This window comes from Myotis lucifugus, unplaced genomic scaffold (genome assembly GCF_000147115.1).
Source record: "Myotis lucifugus unplaced genomic scaffold, Myoluc2.0 scaffold_250, whole genome shotgun sequence".
Classification (NCBI taxonomy): domain Eukaryota; kingdom Metazoa; phylum Chordata; class Mammalia; order Chiroptera; family Vespertilionidae; genus Myotis; species Myotis lucifugus.
Window position 1 is genome coordinate 1049966 of NW_005871298.1, and position 20563 is coordinate 1070528.

General features: G+C 50.4%; 2 protein-coding genes across 2 annotated transcripts in view; both read left to right on the forward strand.

The window, feature by feature from the left end:
• The window catches only part of LOC102441238 (Friend leukemia integration 1 transcription factor-like), a 73527-nt gene extending 57571 nt beyond the window's left edge, over positions 1-15956 (forward strand). The window contains exons 6-7 of the mRNA XM_023762545.1: positions 7836-7901; positions 15907-15956. Of these exons, the coding sequence (XP_023618313.1) occupies positions 7836-7901; positions 15907-15956 (116 nt within the window). The remainder of the gene's footprint in view (positions 1-7835; positions 7902-15906) is intronic.
• A 540-nt stretch (positions 15957-16496) lies between these two features.
• The window catches only part of LOC102441546 (Friend leukemia integration 1 transcription factor-like), a 21450-nt gene continuing 17383 nt past the window's right edge, over positions 16497-20563 (forward strand). Inside the window, exon 1 of the mRNA XM_023762546.1 lies at positions 16497-16585. Within this exon, the coding sequence (XP_023618314.1) occupies positions 16497-16585 (89 nt within the window). The remainder of the gene's footprint in view (positions 16586-20563) is intronic.

A 20563-nucleotide genomic window follows, 5' to 3' on the forward strand; every position in this document is an offset into this window, starting at 1 on the left:
TCTCCCCACATCAGGAGGCCAGGCCTCACGGGCCCCTTTTCCTCCTTTCTGGGAGAAGAGATGGACCGAGGCAGCCTGGGCCCAGTGATTCGGGGCTCCAGGACAGATGCCCTTGTTGGGGAAACGTCCAAGCCCATTCTGACTGGATGTGGGGAAAGGCCCATTCATGCCGTGTGATCCCCAGACCCTGCTTTCTGGCCGGTCCGAAAACAACCCAAATCCCCACTCAGACTCCCTGTCACAGAGGGACCCAAGCCACAGGCCCTGAAGTAAGACCAACATCTGCTCCAAAGGGCCAGGAATGTGGTGAGCTGGCCATTGGCAGCCACTGAGCAGGCTGGCTACTGGCGGAGAGCAGATAACAGCAAGAGTGAAGGAGCGGCCAGGCAATGAAGAAGTGGCGGCCAGAGAGTGTGCTATTTGGGGGGTACTGGTAGCAGGGCAAGGAAGCGTGTGGTTGGCTTCTTTTTCTTTCTTTATTTTTTATATGTTTTTATTGATTTCAGAGAGAAAGGGAGAGGGAAAGAGAGACAGAAACATCAATGATGAGTGATCAGCTGCCTCCTGCACTCCCCACACTGGGGATCAAGCATATGCCCTGACCAGGAATTGAACCATGACCTCCAGGTTCATAGGTAGATGCTCAACCACTGAGCCACACTGGCCGGGCTCCTTCTTTATTTTGTAAGAGTATGTGTGGACGTGAAGGAAGATGCCCGAAGGTCATAAAAAGAAAATGAAGTTTCCAGAAAGGAGATTATTAGTGGAACACATTTTCAGAGTGGAGAGGAGATGGAACAGAGTATATATATGGTACAATGTGGAGTGAAACAGCTCAATGGAAATCGGTCTGTGTCTTGATAGAAATACCACAGCTGCCTGTGAAAGCCAAAACCGAAATGCCCGTATCAAGGCTCATACACGCTCGCCCGGCATAGGACTGGCATAGTCTGCAGGCCTTTTGAGGAACCTAGACTTACAGTGACCTGCTGGCCTGGAGGGCAGCTTTGATTCATGCTTCATTTTCATTGGTGTCTACCTTCAGGCTCTAGCGTCTGGGACCCTATGGCCCCGGGTGGTGGTTGGCCTGCTACACCGTGGCAGGAGGTCACGTGGCTGGTGGCCGTCTGCTGCCTGGATGGCTGGGAACCCCCTGGTGTCCACCAGCGTGTCCTCAAACGCTGTATTGTTTTTGCAGATGGACTTCCAGCAGATGTTTCGTGCTCAGACAGGGAGGCTGGCACTTTGGGGGAAGAGGCCAGGCCCCTGAGCAGAGGCAGGAGGAAGGAATGCTGGTGCCTGGTGCTGGGTCCCCTGTCCTTCTGTTGAGGAGGGCACGGAGTTCAAACATCTTGCACTTGGGCAAGAAGTGGAAGGAGAATAGCTGAGCGCCTCCGCACAGAAGGAGGAAGTGCTGTGGGCTAAGGAGTCAGCAGAGACGCGGACACCTCAGGCCTAAACTGCGCGTCAGGGGCTCCCGACTAGCTGTGCTTCCTCGCAGTCTGATCTCCCCAGACTTTCATAGCAAAAAGGAACCTTAGACTTATAGGATACGAAGCCCCGGCGTCACATTTACACGTTCTAACAGGCGCTTGAGTAGTCATTCTGGTTGTCTGGGAGGGAAGCTTTAAAAGTAAGCACTGAACCCCAGCCAGTGTGGCTCAGTGATTGAGTGTCGACCTATGAACCAGGAGGTCACAGTTCAATTCCCAGTCAGGGCACATGCCCGGGTTGCGGGCTCGATCCCCTGTGTGGGGAGTGCAGGAGGCAGCCGATCTATGATCCTCTCTCATCATTGATGTTTCTATCTGTTTCTCCCTCTCCCTTCCTCTCTGAAATCAATAAAAATATATTTTTTTAAAAATAAATAAAAGTAAGCATCAAATTGTAAATGAATTGTCCGGGGTGGAGAATAAATAGCAACATCAAACCGCTCCGCACCTGGTCTGATAACCCAGCATGCTCGCATTTATCCCGCCTGCCTGCAGGTGCCTGTCCTTCAGGCCTGGGCTTGTAGGCTGTTCCCCACAGAGTGGCCACACTCTGGTCCCGCTGTGACACTGCCCACACTTGAGGGGGAGGCGGGAGGGGGGCTGGGGAGGATGCACAGAGCACTTAGGATCAATCCGGACCTCCTGGGGACACTAGGGCTCAGGTGTGCACCTCCCCAGGTGTCATTCACTAGTGTACGTGGACAGGACGCCCCCTTGTGGACACCACTCGGACTATTTATAATCCCCATTTTAAAGCTGTGGCCACTGAGGTTCAGAAATTGGCTCAAAGGCAGACGGCCAGTGGAGAGCCGCTGGTATCTGAGACCCAGGCCTCTTAAGTCCCGGGTTGAGGCCAGGCCCACAGCCTCCCCTCTGCGTGGAGATGGGCCCGCAGAGCTCGGGCATTAACCTGCACCACAGCGTCGTCCCTTCTCTGTGTTGGAATCAGCCTCCTCCACCGGGCCTTCCATGTAGAGCCAGACCACTTTCCCCACAGCTTGTTCTGTTTTTATTTGTCCCAAGAGATAAATGCTTTCCGAAAACTTGCCTGTGGCCTCCTGGAATGAGGCAGATTAAGCCAAACCCTTCACCACACGAACCGTGTCCTTCTCTCCTCCCCGCGGTGCCCACTCAGGGCCTGACGGGCGGCCCCACGGTATCTCTCTGGGCTCAGCCCGCTTGGCATGGGCCTTATTTACAGCCGTGGCTGCGGGAAATGAGATTGGGTGGGACCTCAAAGGAAGTGAGAGCGGTCCCCAGCTGGCAGTTCAAACGTGGGGCCACTGGGGGGAGTTGGGGGTTTCTGGGAGCCCAATAGATCCTGGGTGGGGCACCATGGGCAGAAGAAAGTCTTTCTTCATTTTACCAAAAAGTTGGTTTCCATATGTATAACTGAGTCTGGCCTGTGAAAAATTCTGTGAAACTGTGTTATTTTTTTTAAATATATTTTTTATTGATTTCAGAGGAAGGGAGAGGGATAGAAACACCAGTGATGAGAGAGAATCACTGATCGGCTACCTCCTGCACACCCCACACTGGGGATCAAGCCCGAAACTCAGGCATATGCCCCGACCAGGAATCAAACCCCGACCTCCTCTTTCATAGGTTGATGCTCAACCACTGAGCCACTGAGGCCGGGCTAAGAAACTGTGTTTTTCAGTAGTAGCGGCACGAGAGATGAAATATGTTGTGTGACAGGGAGGCCACAGAGTGGGTATCTGTCTTGATTCTCATTTTTAATTTAAACTTAATGGGAAACACATTTTGCATCTTGTGGCATTCCCACCGGCAGCTCAGACAGTCGGGCAAAGGTGATGGGCCCGGGCCATTAAGCTGGTGAAGTATTATCCCTTGCAGGCCCGGGTCCGACCAGGAAAGGAGAACAGGGTCCCCGCAGCACAAAAGGCCAGGTTTCCCTGGACTCCGCCGTCAGCCAGGCCCTCCTTCCCTCTGCCCTCCACCCTCCCCACCCCAGCCATTGACACGGCGCAGAGAAAAGGGAGACCCGGATTCAATAGGCTGACTGCGTGAGGCAGGAGACAAAGGCTTTGGCACCGGGACCCCGTTGTCGCTCCTGCTCCAGGTGTCCCCGATGAAGAGCCCCTTGGGTGGGGGCAGTGCAGAGCTGAAGAAAGCCCCATTGTCGGCTCTGCCCCACACCTGCAAAGGGCCACTCTGCTCATTCCCCTCTTTGCTCAGGTCCCAAGTACTGTCTCCAGGAGGGATCCCAAGTGGACGTTGGTTTTGTGCTTCTGTTTTCACATTGGGAAGGCCATTCCATTCTGAACAGCAGCCACTTCATGCTTCTCGGGGCCCCCACTAAATAGACAGACACACACGCCTGTGTGCACACACTGATACAAGACAAAGAAGCTCGCCAACAATTGTCGTCATTGAAGTGAAACGTATGCAGGGGTGCAGAACTCCTGAATGTGCCATTCAAGGGATTATCACAAAGTGAATCCACGCGCTCATTTAAGTGCCCCCAGAGCAAAGAATAGACTAGAAGCCCCCCTGTGCCCACTCTCCATCATCACCCCATTCTCCCCAAAGGTTAGCACTGTGCTGACTTCCAACACCAATATTGAGCGGTGTGTTGCTTCAGTTTAGCCCGCAGGGTCTGCTGGACCAGAATGGGGTTCCTGCCTCCCGGGCTTTCTGGCTGTGTGATCCTGGCCAAGTTACTTGACTTCTCTCAATGTTGGTTTCCTCCGCAGTGAGAGGGGAATCACGTGATACTGGTTTTATGCGGCTCGTGTAAGGGTTCAGCGAGAGAACAGATAGAGAGCGCCTGCCACAACGAGCGTTTGATGAGTTGGCTGCCTTCACCCTCATCTCAGCCCGTTTACTCTGAGGAGGGGGCATCGGGAAAGACGGGAGCTCAGTGGACATTAGCCTCACGCAGAAGGAGCCTCAACGCAGGAGAAAGAAACCCAAAGTCACAGAGCAGGAGGCCAGGCTCTGGGGAGGACCTCCTCCCATCAGAACAAGTTTCCTTAACACAACAGTGTGCTGTGCCACCCTCCATAGCCCGAGGAGTGAATAAGGATGGAGAAGGGAAGGGGATGGTGGTCCCTGGGGTGGGGTTAGATGCCTGAAAGCGGCCCCGCCCCCGGGAAGGCAGCCTCTCCTTCTAGGAGTGAAACTTGACCCTGGAACAGTCTTGAGGGCAAAACCCTTTCCCTAGGTCACCATGAAAGATGTATTTCATGCGAGCTTTGCGGAGGTCAAAGGACCCTTTCTCTTGGCTTTCTGGGAGTTTCCTGTGGAATTCACGTGTGCCCAAACCAGGACTTTCACCCCGGGGGGAAATTTAATAAATGCGGTTTATCTAAGCTTCGTGCTCTTAGCTAAATCTGCACTAATGACTCAGGCAGCTTGCTCCTCGGAGACCATCATTTTTCTTTATTTGCTCCAGCCGTGAGGTTTCAGCCGGGGCGGGGGGCGGGGGGGGGGTAGAATGTCGGGGACAGAGAGGCAGACATTCTTGGTCTCACTCCTGAGACGTTTTCTGATTCCCCTGGAACGTTTGGTTCCATGTCTTCACCCCCTTCCGGGCGCGGGGGATTATTCCTTCTTGCAGGAGAACCCGTTCGTAACTCTGATTCCAGAGGACGGGATCATGCTCCGCGACCCTTTTATAACAGCTTTATTGTATGTAATCGTGGTGTCTGTGGGAAAAGGGATACACAAGTAGCCATGATGATAGTTAGCATTGATTGAACACTTATTATGAGCCAAGGACTTTTGGAGCAATTTATATGGATCATCTTATTCAGTCCTTACAAGGCCACACTAGGTGTTACCATTAGTCCATTTTATAAATGAGGAGCCCATGGCTTAGAGAGATGAGCTACACTGATGGATCACAAGTCTACTAAGTGGTAAGAGGGGCTCTAATTTTATTTTATTAATATACTAGAGGCCTGGTGCACGAATTTGTGCATGGGTGGGGTTCCTCGGCCAGGCTGGCAATCAGGGCCAATCTGGGGGGGGGGGGGTGGAGGGACCACAGGAAGTTGGCCTGCCGTGGGAGGTTGGCTATGGGAGCTCACTGACCACCAGGGGGCAGCTGCTGCATTGAGTATCTGCCCCCTGGTGGTCAGTATGTGTCATAGCTACTGGCTGGTCATCCAGCCGTCTGGTTATAACGGTCCCTTCGGCTTTTATATATATAGATTTTTTTGAGCGCATGACCCAGGCATGTGCCCTTGACCGGACTCGAACCCAGAACCCTTCAGTCTGCAGGCTGACACTCTATCTACTGAGCCAAACTGGCTAGGGCAGTGGTCGGCAAACTCATTAGTCAGCAGAGACAAATATCAACAGTACAACGATTGAAATTTCTTTTGAGAGCCAAATTTTTTAAACTTAAACTATATAGGTAGGTACTTTGTTATTAACTTAATTAGGGGACTCCTAAGGCTTAGGAAGAGCCACACTCAAGGGGCCAAAGAGCCGCATGTGGCTCGAGAGCCACAGTTTGCCGACCACGGGGCTAGGGCATGGGGGAGGGGCTCTAATTTTAAAGTCTGATTTGCATAACAACTATCTTAAGGTTGCCCCAGCCTCACTTGGTCCCTAATATTTCTGAGAATGCAATAACCAAAGGCACCAGGTCCTTGGACGTTGCGTGTGTGTGTGTGACCGTCTCCTTTCTAAGCCGGTAACCACGTGGCCACACTCCATCACTGAGCAGGCTCAATCTCACCTCCGCCCTCCTCTTTCTTGTCTGAAACGATTTCAGAGCCAGAAAGAAGCCGCCCAGGCCAGGAGTCAGAGGTTCTAGGCAGATGGATGATTTTTAGAAAACTCTCTCCCTCGGCGTCTGGCTGGGAAGGGCACACATTTTCTGGGCGGCACGCAACCGAACGCCCACAGCTGGGTGAGGCAGCAGCTCCACTCGCCTCCCTGCCCTGGCTGGAGACTAAAAATAGGAGTGTCTGCCAGCCCGGTCCCTGCCCGGAGCCCTGGCACCCGAGCCAGGCCGCTCTGCCCAGGGAGCAGGGAGGGCTGTGGTGAAAGACTTATTCCTCCTCCAGCGCTTATGTCGAGCTCTCGTGTCCCCCGTGAAAGCAGATTCCAGCCCCGTCTGGGGAGCGCCCTAGTTTCCCCAGGAGAATCTCAAGGAGTCTTGGGGGGGGGGCGGGGGGAAGCTCACATTTTACAAAATAAAACTCTTGAATGTGCCTGAATCTAAGGAACAAAACCAGTTTTAGGAAAGAAGGGACAACAAAAACTATCACGCCTTTATTTTTGTATCCTTACCCGAGGTCATGCTTATTGATTTGAGAGAGAGAGGAAGGGAGAGAGGGGGAAACATCGACGTGAGAGGAACATCAGTCGGTTGCTTCCCATATGTGCCCTGACTGGGGACCGAACCCACAACCTAAGTACGTGCCCTGAAAAGAATCGAACCCACAACCTTTTCATGGTATGGAATGACATTCCAACCAAGGGAGCCACCCAGCCGGGGAAAAAAACGATCATGCCTTTAAAATGCCTGCACTAGTGCCCGGTACAGACTAGGTACCCGTTAAAGTTTCATTTTAAAAGATTGTATGTCAGCCCTCAGGGATGACAGAAAACCCAAGGTATTATGCCTGGCGTTTAGTTGGCAAAGTTACTATTGGGAGAACGGCCACCTCCCCTACCCCTCCCTACCCCCCACTCCCACTCCTCCAGCGCAGTGATTGAGCATCTGAGCGCCTGGCCCAGCAGCAAAGGGACCTGCACAGAAACCAGAGGCCGTCAGGGCAGCCGACCTCTCCTCCAGGGCCTGGAGGGCCCGAGCTGCCGGCCAGCGCTGGCCAACTCTGGCCCGTGGACAAAACAAAACAAAAACACAGAAGAATGTGCGGCCGCGACTGTGCCTCGGGCCTGCAGAGCCTGCACTGTCAGCCGGCCTCGAAGCATGCCAGCCCCGGCTGCAGTTCAGCCCCATCATTTTGCTGATGAGAAATCACGGTCTAGACATATAAAGCTGCTTACGGGGTGTGGGGGGCAGAACCGGGACAGGCCCTGGTGTTCTGATTCCCCGTCCCGTGTTCCTGCCATGACGTGGCGTGGCCCCGAGGAGCTCTGAAGCATGAAGGCCGCTGGGAGGGTGTGGGGGTGTCCCACCGGCGAGCGTTCTGTCCTCACCCACTCTGACCCTGACCCAGGAAGCTATGGCGGTCCCCAGAATGGATCACAGTGACTTTTTCTTTCTCTCAAGGACTCATGGGTCCCCTGTCCTATCCCCCTGTCTCTGCCCCTCCCACACCCTTCTCATTGTCACCTCCTACTCTTCATCGCAGGACAGAGTCTTGGTTCTAACCTGCTTTTGCTTTTGCCTTTCAGGTTCACTGTTGGCCTATAACACCCCCTCCCACACAGACCAGTCGCCACGGCTGAGTGTCAAAGAAGGTGAGTCTGTTCCCTGGGGGGCCTAGAATTTTCCTCGGTACAGGCGGGCACGGGCCCATGCCGCTGAGATGGGTGGGGGGGTTTCCGGCCTGTGCACCGGCTCTCTGATTCCACACAGCTTTCTCTAGCACACGAGACACGGCGCCAAAGCTGATCCTGCTTGTGCCACTAGTTGGGAAAAAAAAATACCACAAGGTTTTAAAATGTCGTGTCATAATATCGTAAAGATATGACTTGAAGCTGTGACTCCACAAAAAGAAAATGTTCGGTCATAGAATGCAATGGATATCGCTCGCTCTCCAAGCTGGAAATTGGGTTTTCCCTGTTGAAACTAATGAAATAAAGATTGTCGGGATGCTTGCAATGCTACATTTCAAAGTTTTGAGAACAAATTTTAGCAATTCCAAAGTGGTGATTTGAGGATTTAGTCTCGTTGTTTTGGTTTGGTTTGGTTAAAGAGAAAGAAAACAGACTCAGCAAACAATGTTTGCCAGTGACAATTTTAGCAAAGATTACAATAGCATTTCTCAACATCTTTATTTCTGAAACAATAATGTAAAGGTTTATTGCTCCAGATACTGTGTTAGATTCTAGGCATTTAAACAAGTGAATAGAATGATCTGAGGGAGAAAAAAATGTGAATGAGAAAAATCCGCCCAAGGCAAAATAAAAATTCCTTGGAGGAGGGGACTCTTGTGTGGGGACTTGAGGGATGAATAGGAGTACGGCAGACATTCTCTCTACCTTGCTCCCTCCTTCACTGCTTCTTCTTTAGTGCACACCTGCCATTATATAGAATGAAGGCAGAAGTTTTTAGTGTTGGTTGCATTTAAAGTAGCACGGTATCATATTCCAGAGAAACATAATGTTCTTTTAACAGAAGAAACTTGGAGACCATTTGTTTCAGAATCCTCACGGGTTATGGAGGAAACCAGAGACCCAAACAGCCTGGGTGTCTTGGCCAAGGCCACACCTTTGATCACATAGGACTTTGTGTTTCCTGTTCATAAGTTATAATCAAATGATGACAAAAAAATGTAGTGGAGAAAATATACAACATGATGAACCTGATTGTAAACATCTGTGGTTTTCATTTGCTTCCTTCTCCCCTACCCTAACCTGGGCCGGTCCTATTTATGCTACTGTTTTCCTTTCCAAATCAGATTTATTTAATTTTGCCATGCAAACTAAATTAGATAGTCTCATTCTGCAGTCCAAGCCACATTTTACTTGATGGCCTATTTAATAATCTCGATAAGAGAGAAAATGTAGCCCAGCTGGCTTGGTTCAGTGGATTGAGCATCGTCCCATGCACCCTAGAGATCGCTGGTTCGATTCCTGGTCAGGGCATAAGCCCGGCTTGTGGGCTCGATCCCCGGTAGAGGGAGTGCAGGAGGCAGCCGATCTATGTTTCTCTATCCCCGATGTTTCTATCTTCTCTCCCCTCCCTTCCCTCTCTCTAAAAAATCAATAAAAACATATTTTTTAAAGGGAGAGAAAATGTATTAGAGTAACACCCTGGCTTGGAGGTCAGGGCACTTTGGGCTTACTTTGGGGAAATCCCTTCAACCCCTGAGCCTTAGTTTCGCATCAAGTGAAGGGGCTGAACTAAGTCAGTTCCGGTCAAACCCAGACTCTCCAGCTGTGGCTCCTTAGGCATGACTTGGGGCCACAGAGTGAGGGCTCTGCCTCCATTCAGAGCCACTCTGGTTCCATCTGTTTCCGTTGGGGAACTTCCTTTCACTTGCAGATAGGGACCCACTTCTTGGAAGGAGGGAAGGAAAGAAGAGAAAGAGAGAGGAAGGAAGGCCTGGAGGAAGAGGGAAGAAGGGGAGGAAGGGAGGAGGGAGAGCAAGAGGAATGGAGGGAGGAAGGGAATACGGAGAACCCTGAAAGTTCCTCCAGCCCCACAGGCTAAGGCTGATGAGACTCCGGGTTTAACTAGAGAGCTTGGTTTAGAAGCCAGTTTGGCTGAGTTGAACTGTATTAATAACCAACACATTGCTCCCCCCAGGGTTCCTAGCTTTCAGCCCTCCCCCCTACCTGTGCAGTGCATTCCCTGGTCCTTTTGTGCGCAGGGAGTACATCTCTAAGGCCACCGGGCTCATTCAGGCATCACAGGAGCCACTCGCTCTAGCTGGGCAGCAACCCTCTCCTGCCATGAATTAGCAGCAGCATCCCGGCGGATGCACGCTGCGCTGCCAGATCTCATTCAGGTGCTGCCGGGCACTTATCTCCCAGCATTGGCCCTGGCCTCCAGGGACGATTAGGGCTGCGCTTTGCAGGTGCGTCTTTTGTCCCCAGTAACGCTTGCCACTTGAGCTGTCTTGCTGCTGTGTCGCCTCCCCCTTGTGAGGTGGTCTGAATCTGTCTGAGCGGCCATCAGCCGCAAAACAAAGTGCATTAGCAAGACAAAGCTCATCAGGCCTCTCTATCCTCCCCCAATTCAATCGCCTCCCCACCTCCTCTCTTCTGCTTTTCTCTAATCCCTACCTTTATTTCTTAAAATATTAAATGGGAAAATAAAAGAGAACATGCACTGCAATCCTGGCTCCATCTCGTTCAAATGAAGACACACACAGAGCCCCCAAACAAACTGAGAGTCCCTCTGAAGCACCAGCTGTGTGTGTGCATGTGTGTATGTATGTGTGTGTGTGTGTGTGCACGCGCTTCACACAGGGCAGGTGCTGGCACCGGGCACAAAGGAAAGAAGTTCAGGAGGTGATGTCTATTAATGCTTCTTCGATGCTCTTATCAGACTAGAATGCCTTTTGACTTGCACATGGCCCAGTCACCCCGCCTGTCTCTTGAAAATGCTTGCACGCTCTAAAGGCTATTTGTGCCCACGAAGTAAGACGAGTTTTTAACATTCAATTTATAGCGGCCTTGAAGCGCCTTTATGAAATAGTCTCTGGTCATAGAGGGGAGCCAACTGGAACAGTGTTCTTTCCACCGTTCGTTATCAGGGCTCATGCACTTGAGTCATACAGCATGGAAGCATCCATTGCCCGTTTGCAAGAGCAGCCACCACCGTCGTCTGTGTAGAATCCGTGATGCTTCAGACACATTCACGTGCTGGGCCTCTGCTCTTGAGCCTGGCAGCATCCCTGGGAGGTAGACATGGTTCTCCCCATTTTGCAGATGGAAAGAGTGAGGCCGGGCGACGTTAAATTGCTCGCTGAAGGGCACCCGGGGACTCGACAGCAGAGCAGGACTCAGACCCAGGTTGTGGGATCCTCATCCCTTGCTGCTCATGGTCCCCCTTCAGACAGCCTTTCCCCTCTGGCTGACTTTCCATGGAAACAAGACCTGGCCTAAGCGTAGTTTGGGCAGAGGTTTGAATTTCCCCCATTATTTTTCTCTGTTCCTGTAGTTTTCCCACTATCACCCCCACCTGCATGCCTATTCTATCCTCTTTCCCCAAAGATGAATTCATATGCACCCCCACTTGGCACTACCCCCTAGTCCTCACTACACAGAGAAGCACCTGGTGAGCTTTTTAAAAAATACTGATGCCGTAGGACAGATATTGTGTGACTCCACTCCTATGAGGTACCTTGGCCAGACAAACAGGAAGTAGAATGGTGGCTCCCAGGCCTGGGGGAGAGGGAGGAGGAATGAGGAGTTCTTGTTTAATGGGACAAGAGTTTCAGTGTGGAAAGATGAAACGTTCTGATGGTTATGCTTCCACAACATGAATGCACTGAATGCCACTGAAACACAGACTAAAAAATGGCCAAAATGGTAAATTCTTTGTATGTTTTACAACAATAAAAATGCAGAAATTAAAATAAAAAATTTTAGAAGGCTGATGCTCAGATCCCAAACATGACCAGTTAATTCAGAATCTCTAGGAGAGATGTGTGGGCGTGGAAACTTTTCTGAAAGCCCCTGGGTTACTCTGTAGCTTGTAGCCCAAATCGAGAAGCCCTGCCATAGAGTGCAGACACACGCTAGAAAGAGGAAAGCAAGACCGTCTCAGAGCCCCACTCTGGGCAGGTGATCTTGACCTTTCGTGGCCCCAAATCCACCTAAAGAAGGAAGAGCAGGGCCAGTTGATGTACTAATGCAGGTGCAGGCTGAGTGAAAGGACCACCTGGTCAGGGTTTGTCGTTGATGATGGTATAATCATCACTGATTTGACAACTTCACCTTAGTGCATCGTTCATATCTCAGGGATTTTTTCCTTATATGCCCTCATCGTATGTATCTAAAGAGTAGATAGGTGGGCCTAGCCGGCATGGCTCAGTGGTTGAGCATCAACCTGAGAACCAGGAGGTCATGGTTCATTCCCAGTCAGGGTACATGTCCGGGTTGTGGGCTCAATCCCCAGTGTGGGATGTGCAGGAGGCATCTGATCAATGATTCTCTCTCATCATTGATATTTCTATCTCACCCTCTCCCTTCCTCTCTGAAATCAATAAAAATAAAAAAAACACCCGAATAGGTAGGTGGTAACTTGAATTTACAGGGAGGACACGGGTTCTAGAAGCTCAGTGGCCTTTCCCAAGGACATGCACGTCCTGTAGCCAGGCCCACTGACTCCTGTGTCCTCAGCTGGACACGCAGCCTGCGAGAGCCAGCAGGTCTCTCCTTTGCCTGCACAACCCTCACTTCCTCGGGGTCCGGCTGGATCTGTGTAAGGGCCTCTGACTCCCCAAAAGGTGGAGGAGACTGAGCTCCCTGTTTATGAACTCCTGGAACGCACAAACCCTCCATGGCCCGTGGAGCCCGAGCGTCCAGCCCCAGCCCGGGAAGCCGGTCAGGACCTGTGCCGAGTGCAGCACCGCTTCCCCACGGGGCACAATGTCTGCCTCGGAGCCCCGTCGCCTGCAGGGCCGCAGCTGATGGAGAAAACGGCTGTGTGCTGGCAGGCCAAGTGTGGGAAAGGGGGCAGGAGACACTCCTTTCTGCGTCCTTTACGGCAAAATGCCTAACAGGCCCCAAGCCCATGCTCGCGAGAGCCCTTAGTCTCTCGAGGCGGTTTCCAGGGGCAGGGCCTGTGCACACAGCAGCCCCCACTTTGCAGCTCTTCACTGTCCAGGATCTAGTCTGTGCCTCCCACCATCCCCATGAGACGGCCGGACCGGCGTTATCATGGTTATCATGATCCCATTCTGTCCATGAAGCAACGGGACACAGACTGTGGACAGGGTTCATCTGAAGTCCCCCAGATGCTGGAGCAGAGCGGGTGCAAATGGAGGCCTCTGGTGTTCCTTCCTCCCTCCAGGCTGCCTCTCACCTCTCAGTGTATTTAATCCCAGCACCTGAAACATTCTTTAATGAATGCTCTCGATTTACCTAAGGCGGGTGTTCATCTCACATTTCAGCATTAAAACAGTGATTAAAATCTCGGGCTCTGAACGCAACAGGCTGTGTGACCTTGGACAAGTCACTCACTCTTTCTTAGGCCTCAGTGTCCTCGTGTAGAAAAGGAGGCTGTTTAGTGTCCCTTCCGAGACAATGCGCCCATAAATCGCTTAGCACACTGTCTGACACACCACTGAGTGCTCAGTGTTAGCTTCGTGAATTCTAACTATAATGATATTCTTATTGCAAAAGAATTAGAATACGTCGAGGGTTCACCGTTATGCTAGCACTGTGCCGAGGATGGTGAAGGAGCCACCATATCCTATGGCACGGTGATACCATGGATGAGACCACCACATTGATTAGCATCTTATCAGGGAGATACACCTATAGGACTATTAAGGAATACTAGGAATCTGGATATCCTCAAATAGAAAACCACGTGCTACATACGAGAAGCTCTGAGAGTAACGAAGGGATGGAAAATCATTAAATGCTACAGTTGGACATCCTCCATTCCAACCTCTCCTGTGACAGAAGGGACTGGAGGCCAGAGATGGCGCGGGTCCAGCCAAGGCCACGGGGAGCGAACAGCAGGTGGCAGAGCTTTAAGTCACTCAGCACCGTAGTCAGGAATGGACTGCGTCTGTGATCCCTGCCCTTCTCCACTCCATCCATTCATCTCTTCATTTATGAAGAACCCAGGTGTAGGGGACGCTAGGCCCAGCCCAGGAAGTAGGGTGCACAGCCGGCACCTACCCTGAGGGGCTCATGGTCAGAGTCACCAATGGGTCAATAAGTTATTGATACTGTGCATTGGAGTGTGGGTGATAGAGACCATGCTACGCCCTCTCTGGGACGTCCTTTCTGGCTGAATTGTAGAGGCTGATGGGAAGCCTCTAGAAATATGCAGCATGGTCCTGCTGGGAGTGGGTATTGAAAGGAAGGGACGATGGTAGACAAGGAAGACACCGGCCAATATGCCTGCGTCTGTCGTGCACTTACGGGAGTTGTGGTGCGGGAGCCGAGTGTGTGTGTGTGTGTGTGTGTGTGTGTGTGAATATATTTTTATTGATTTCAGAGAGGAAGGGAGAGAGAGAGAGAAACATCAATGATGAAAGACAACTGTCTCCTGCATGCCTTCTACTGGGGATCGAACCTGAAACCTGGGCATGTGCCCTGACCTCCGGGGTCATAGGTCGATGCTCAACCACTGAGCCACGCAGATGGGGCAACCCTGTGTGTTCACATTGCGTGTGGGGGAAGGGACCAGGGGAGTTCCTGGGGGTGAGTAGGAGTGTGCCCTGCGGGGGCACCAAGGCCTCAGTGTGACATGAGCACAGGAAACTGAAAGTGGGCTGTGTCATTTGTGAGACAGGAAGCTCAGCAAAGGGGCGGAGCCAGGGATCTGCTTCCGAAAGACCAGGGGGGAGGGGGAGGGGGAGGGGGTGAAAGCAGGGCTGAAATATGATTGGCAGGATGAAGGGGCCATGGGGTTCAGTAGTTTCCTCTCTGCTTTTCTTTTTTCCCCCTTTTTTAAAATACATTTTTATTGATTATTCAGAGAGGAAGGGAGAGGAAGAGATAGAAACATCAAGGATGAGAGAGAATCATTGATCGGCCGCCTCCTGCATGTGCCCCACTGGGTTCAGAGGTCAAGGCTCAACCACAGAGCCACGCCAGCTGGGCTCCTCTCTGCTTTTCTACATCTTTGAAATTTCCAAAAATTGAAAAGATGCCCCAAGAACTTTTGTTTTAATGGGAGAACATGGATGAGTGCAGAATATTTATGCCTAAAGCTGGCGCCCCCCCTCCCCCACCCCCCGTATGTATCATGCAGTGAAAGAGGACCCCGTGTTTCCTGGTCCAGCATCGGGGACGTGGCACCCTGAGTGGAGGGCGCGGGAGCGTGTGTTTGGGTGTTCCGCGTGGGCATGGGCCGCGCGCTGTCGCCCTGGCCGGGGTAGTGTGTGTGTGTGTGGGGGGGGCGGTGGTCTGGAACACGTGTGCCGTCGGAAAAGGCCTGTAACGCTGTGAGGTAATGCCCTGTTATTTTAGGGAGTAAATAACACCTCCCATGCAGCAGGTCCTATGGCTCCGCGGCCCGGCTTAGGTCCACTATGGAGCACTTAAATCCAAAGCTATGGGGGACTCACGGGAGGGCCTGTTAAGAACTGTGTCATTCTGTGTTTTTCCTTTATGATGAAATACCTCTAATCCATTTTTAGCAAAAGTGGGGATGATTGCTGGCTGTGTGTGTGTGTGTGTGTGTGTGCACGCAGTCCAAAGGCAAGATTTATTATTACAGAATAGACAGTAGCTTGCTCTCTTAGTTTTTTAAAAAAAATTGTTTTCCTTTGAAATTCCAGAGTTAATGTTTTGTCTGCTTTCGATCTGACCCTTTTTGGAGAGCAGCATGCTTTTGTGTGTGCTTTTTTTTTTCTTTTTCGCCAGAGAGAGAGAGATAGAGAAGGAGGGAGAGAGAGAGAGAGAGAGAGAGAGAGAGAGAGAGAGAGAGAGAGCTGGAAACAAAGAATCCTTGTCTGTAAGCGAAGCAGGCAGGAAACCCCAGTCCCCAGGGAGCTCCGCCAGCCAGGCCTGTCCCGGAGTCAGACTCCAGCCTCCGAATTCAATCTGACAGCTTGTCTGGGACACTTTCTAAGTAACCATTCTCCTTCCTTTCTCTGAGGAACAGAACCGCTATTTTTTTTGGTGGGTGTGCTGGGTGTGCTGCGTGTGCTGTGATCGCACGTGTGTGGGTTGCGCGGCGACCAGGACACGCTTTCTCTCCATTATGGCCGGCGCTTCGCCCGTTTCCTGGGTCAAGTGTAACCTTGTTCCGGGATAAGGAGGCCAACGGCGCCCGGTGTGGTGCTGTCGCAGGTACAGAGGCATGTGGCCGGGGCGTGTCTTCTTTTCTTTGGTGCCAGTGACGGCGTGGATTGCCTGATTGGAAATGAGGGCATTCCGTCTCAAGAACAACTCACGTTGTGCAGGTTTTATGCCTTTGAGGATCTTTTACAAAATATGCACACAAAAGTCTTCTAATGATCCTTGCCCTCAGCTCCCGGGTTTAATTCATTCTTTTACAGTGTATACCCCAGACATGTCCCTGCGAGAGAGAATTCAGAGGTGACCCCCCACCATTCAAAGTGGGGCCCTTCTCCCTCCTGCCCCCTCCATCCAGTTACTCAGACCGGGTGACTTTGCCACCAGGGAGTGAGGGATGGTGAGGCAAAGCCAGGCTTTCTGGCGTGTTCATGTGGGGGCTGCCCAGCTTCAGCTATGCGGGGACCCCCAGAGGCACAGAACAGTCACGATCACTTCCGGGTCAGAGACCTGATCGCTGTGCCCAATGGGGCAGTTTTGCCCATGTAGGATCTGATAAAAAAAAATTCACCCTTCAATTGTGAACGATTCCTGTCTTCTCTGTCTTCGACATTGACTGTCTCCCGGCCTCTCTCTGCCTCATGTATCCCTCCTCCCTGGTCTCACTCCCACCCCGTCTGTAGGCTAGGCAGCCACACTCCCCATGAAGGTCCAGATGACCTACCTCAGCAGGGGCTCAGCCACCCCTTCCCCACATACTTTGCTTGGACTTCCTGTTTTGCAGTTGAGCATTCAACAGATCCTGTCATAATGGTCTTTTGTCTTCCAAGACTTCAAGCCTCTTGGAGATGGGAACTCAAGCAAGGCCATTGGACAGATGGATGAAAATTATAGGCAAAATGCTTGGAACCGCTTCCCAAGAGTGACGTTTCTAAACATGGGAGTGATGTTTTGGTTTTGTCCACTGCAGATGGTGCTTGCCTTTTCCTCTGCCTTGCCCTGAATTTCCCCTTCATTGGACTCCCAGGGATTCCTCTGATCAGTCCCAACCATGAGCAGGGGAGGAACTCACCAAGAGCAGACTTCAGTTATAAGATGGGCCTTCCACTTCACCCTTTGGCCCTTTTTTTAATCCTCCCCCGAGGGATATGTTTATTGATTGTAGAGAGCGAGGAAGGGAGAGAGAGAGAGGGAGAGAAACATCAATTGGTTGCCTCCCGCAGGTGCCCTGACTGGGGACAGAACCTGAAACCTGGGCATGTGCCCTGACCTGGAATTGAACCCAAGACGCTTTGGTACATGGGATGATGCTCCCACCAACTGAACCACACTGGCCAGGGCCCATGGGCCTTTTTTTTTTTTTTAAATCAGCTTAAACTCCCCTTGGAGGCCCTTCAGATCTGGGTCTCCCTGCTCGGTGTGCCAATATGAAAGAGGCCAGGGACAGAACTAAGCCAAGAAAAAAGTGATCTTGTGGGGAAATTTAACTTCTGCTCATTTCACCCTTCTTTCCTTATCCTTCTTCTCACCCTCCCCATCACAATAGCCTCTAACATTTGTGAAGTGCTTACTCTGTGACAAGAAGTTTTCACTTCGAGTCACATTTATACCTCATAACAACCTCATTTAGTTGGTACTATTCACATCCCTACTTTACACGTGTGAAAACTGAGGCACAAATAGGTTAAACCCAAGTCACAAAGCAAATGGGAAGCAGAACGGATTCTGTTACTGCAGCCCCTCCCCAGCCAGGCAGGGACAGGGCTCCGCCGTTGCCTCTTCCTGTTCCCTCCACCACCCCAAGGAAAGGCCGTTTCTTGCAGGAAGCTGACGTCATCTAGTTGTTACTAGACATGATTAGATTAATAGATCCCTGCTATAGTCCCCAAAAATCAGGGACCTGACTCCATCTACGCTGGTCTTTGCATCTCACAAAGCATATTAGGTGGTTTCACAGATGTTACTTTACTATGACGCCTTCTGATTCACATGATATTATTCTTTCTTACGTGTTTAATATCACATTTAAAAGAATAAAGAAAAAATGAGAGTAAAGAAAAGGAATTGATATATCGAGTAATAAGATTCAATAAACTTAATTTTTTTTAAATGAGGGGGAGATGGGTGTTAGTCCAATAAATCTAGTTGTGAAATGTCCCTCCAATTACAACAGGTAGACAATGCCTGGCCTCTATAAGCCTCATTGACCCGTGGCTCTCAAAGAAGAGAAAGAAAGGTATCCGAACACCTGGGACCATGTTAAAGACACCTGCCAGGATGCTCCAGCCACCCCATCCCACTCCACCTTCTCATTCATATGCACCCTTGGCAGGTGAAGGAGCCCAAGAGGAAGATGGAGCTGGGCGTCTTTGTTCTTAAAATAAGTTCTTAGAATAAGTTCATCAAAGGCTTTATTGGAATACTGAACAGAAAAGCAATCCCTTTCTGCCACTACGGTGTGGGGGCTTTCTCTTCCCTCTGCTAAAAGGTACCCGGGGCCCTGGTCCTGGATGCTTAGAGGTTCCCAAGTTGACTTTCCTGCCCTCCTTGGGCATGTCTTTTGTCTTTATGTTTATCAAAGCTGTTCTTAGATGCTCCCTGGAGAAATCAGGGACATGAGAGGCTGTGGGAAAGGTACTTGGGAGCAACTTGACCCCCAGAGCACCCTTCCAATTAGACTCAGCCAGACTACAGCCTCTCCCAGCACTGCCAGGGAGGGGCCTCCCTGACTGTGACCTTGAGTGCTCCGTGGGCTGGAGCTCCATCACCTCTCAGTGGCATTTCACACTTACTAAGTGGGCCACTGGGGTTTTTGCATTTCCAGTTCATCTCCAAATTCTTAACTGCTACTATTTTAGGCCTCCCCATCTCTACCAACTTTCACTTTCACTCACATTTTTCATCCCATTCCAGATAGCAAGACTAAGACTCAAAATGAAATTGCTTCAGTTGCTGTAATTCCATTTCCACTGCCATGTGGTCTTGGTTTGTAATAGAAACTAGAAGTGACCCCTGTTGGCTTTTTTGAGGAGTGGGGCCCCAAAGTACTTTGGAAATCAAAGGCTAGGTCTACAAGTGCTCCCGATGGCCCACCTCAACACAGAGTATTCCAAAGGCATGTGTTCTGCTACAAGCACTGATTGAGAAATTCTACAGGGAGGTTCTTTGAGGGCAGTAGTACCTGGAGAGTATTTAAAGATTGCTTAGTCTCATGCTCATAAAGCAAATTCTATCCATCCATCCGTCTATCTCTCACCCAGAGAAAGAGAAGGGAGCTTCTCTCCTGCCAGACAGCGGTGTGGGAGTTTGGGGCATGTTCTGGTAGCATCATCAGCTATCTATAATAATAAAAGCGTAATATGCTAATTAGACCGGACAACCTTCCGGGTGAAACCAGGGCTGCGAGGGAATCCCGGGTCCCGGGTGCCAGCAGCCAGGAGAAGGAAGGCCTACTCTTGCAGGAATTTCGTGCATCAGGCCTCTATTTTTAATATAAAACCTTTCCCCAAGTTCTTTTTATGGATGTAACAATTTCCTCTCTCTTTTTTAAAAATATATTTTATTGATTTCAGAGAGGAAGCAAGAGGGTGAGAGAGATAGAAACATCAATGCTCAATCCACTTAGCCAAACCAGCTAGAGCACAACTTTCTCTCTTTAGAGAAACATCCTAGCTGACATAAAAAAGAACTTATTTCTTTTGGGAGAAGATAGTCTTCGAGGAAGAAATACTATGGCTAGAAACACTAACCAGGATATATATCAGCTTTTCCTCTCGAGCAGCGGTTCTCAACCTGTGGGTCACGACCCCTTTGGCGGTCGAACGACCCTTTCACAGGGGTCGCCTCAGACCATCCTGCATATCAGATATTTACATTACGATTCATAACAGTAGCAACATGACAGTGATGAAGTAGCAACGAAAATCATTTTATGGTTGGGTCACAACATGAGGAACTGTATTTAAAGGGCCAGAAGGTTGAGAACCACTGCTCTCGAGTCTCAGAGATCTGTAAGCTGAAGGTCAATAAAAAGTTTAACATGCCTCTGTGAAGAAGTTCAAGTTCTTGTGTCAGGCATACTCTAAGGAGAAAGTGGTTCATTAAGTGAGGTTATTACTTTATCAAAATCCAACACATGCTTCAGGGCCCAGTTCAAGTTCCAGCCTCTTCAAGATATATTTTCCTTACTCCCAGACACTACAATCACTTCTCAGAACCCTCCCACACACACAAGATATCCATGAACCTAATTACTACACCAGTACTTTCTAGTCTCTAATTGTGACTTTTTTCCTGTGCCCTTTTTCCAGCCCTGTAGCTATTCAGTAAGTACTACTGACAGTAATGGATTCATTGGGGAAGGAAAATGTAGTCTTTGACAATTTAATTTAACATTTACTCAATCCTTCTGCTTTCCTAAAGAAAGAACCATAGGAAATTAGCTTTGGTTGACACAAGAAAGATTACCTTCTCATCTCCCATGAATTAAACTCTGGAAAAGAATAGCAGCTATAATTCTATAG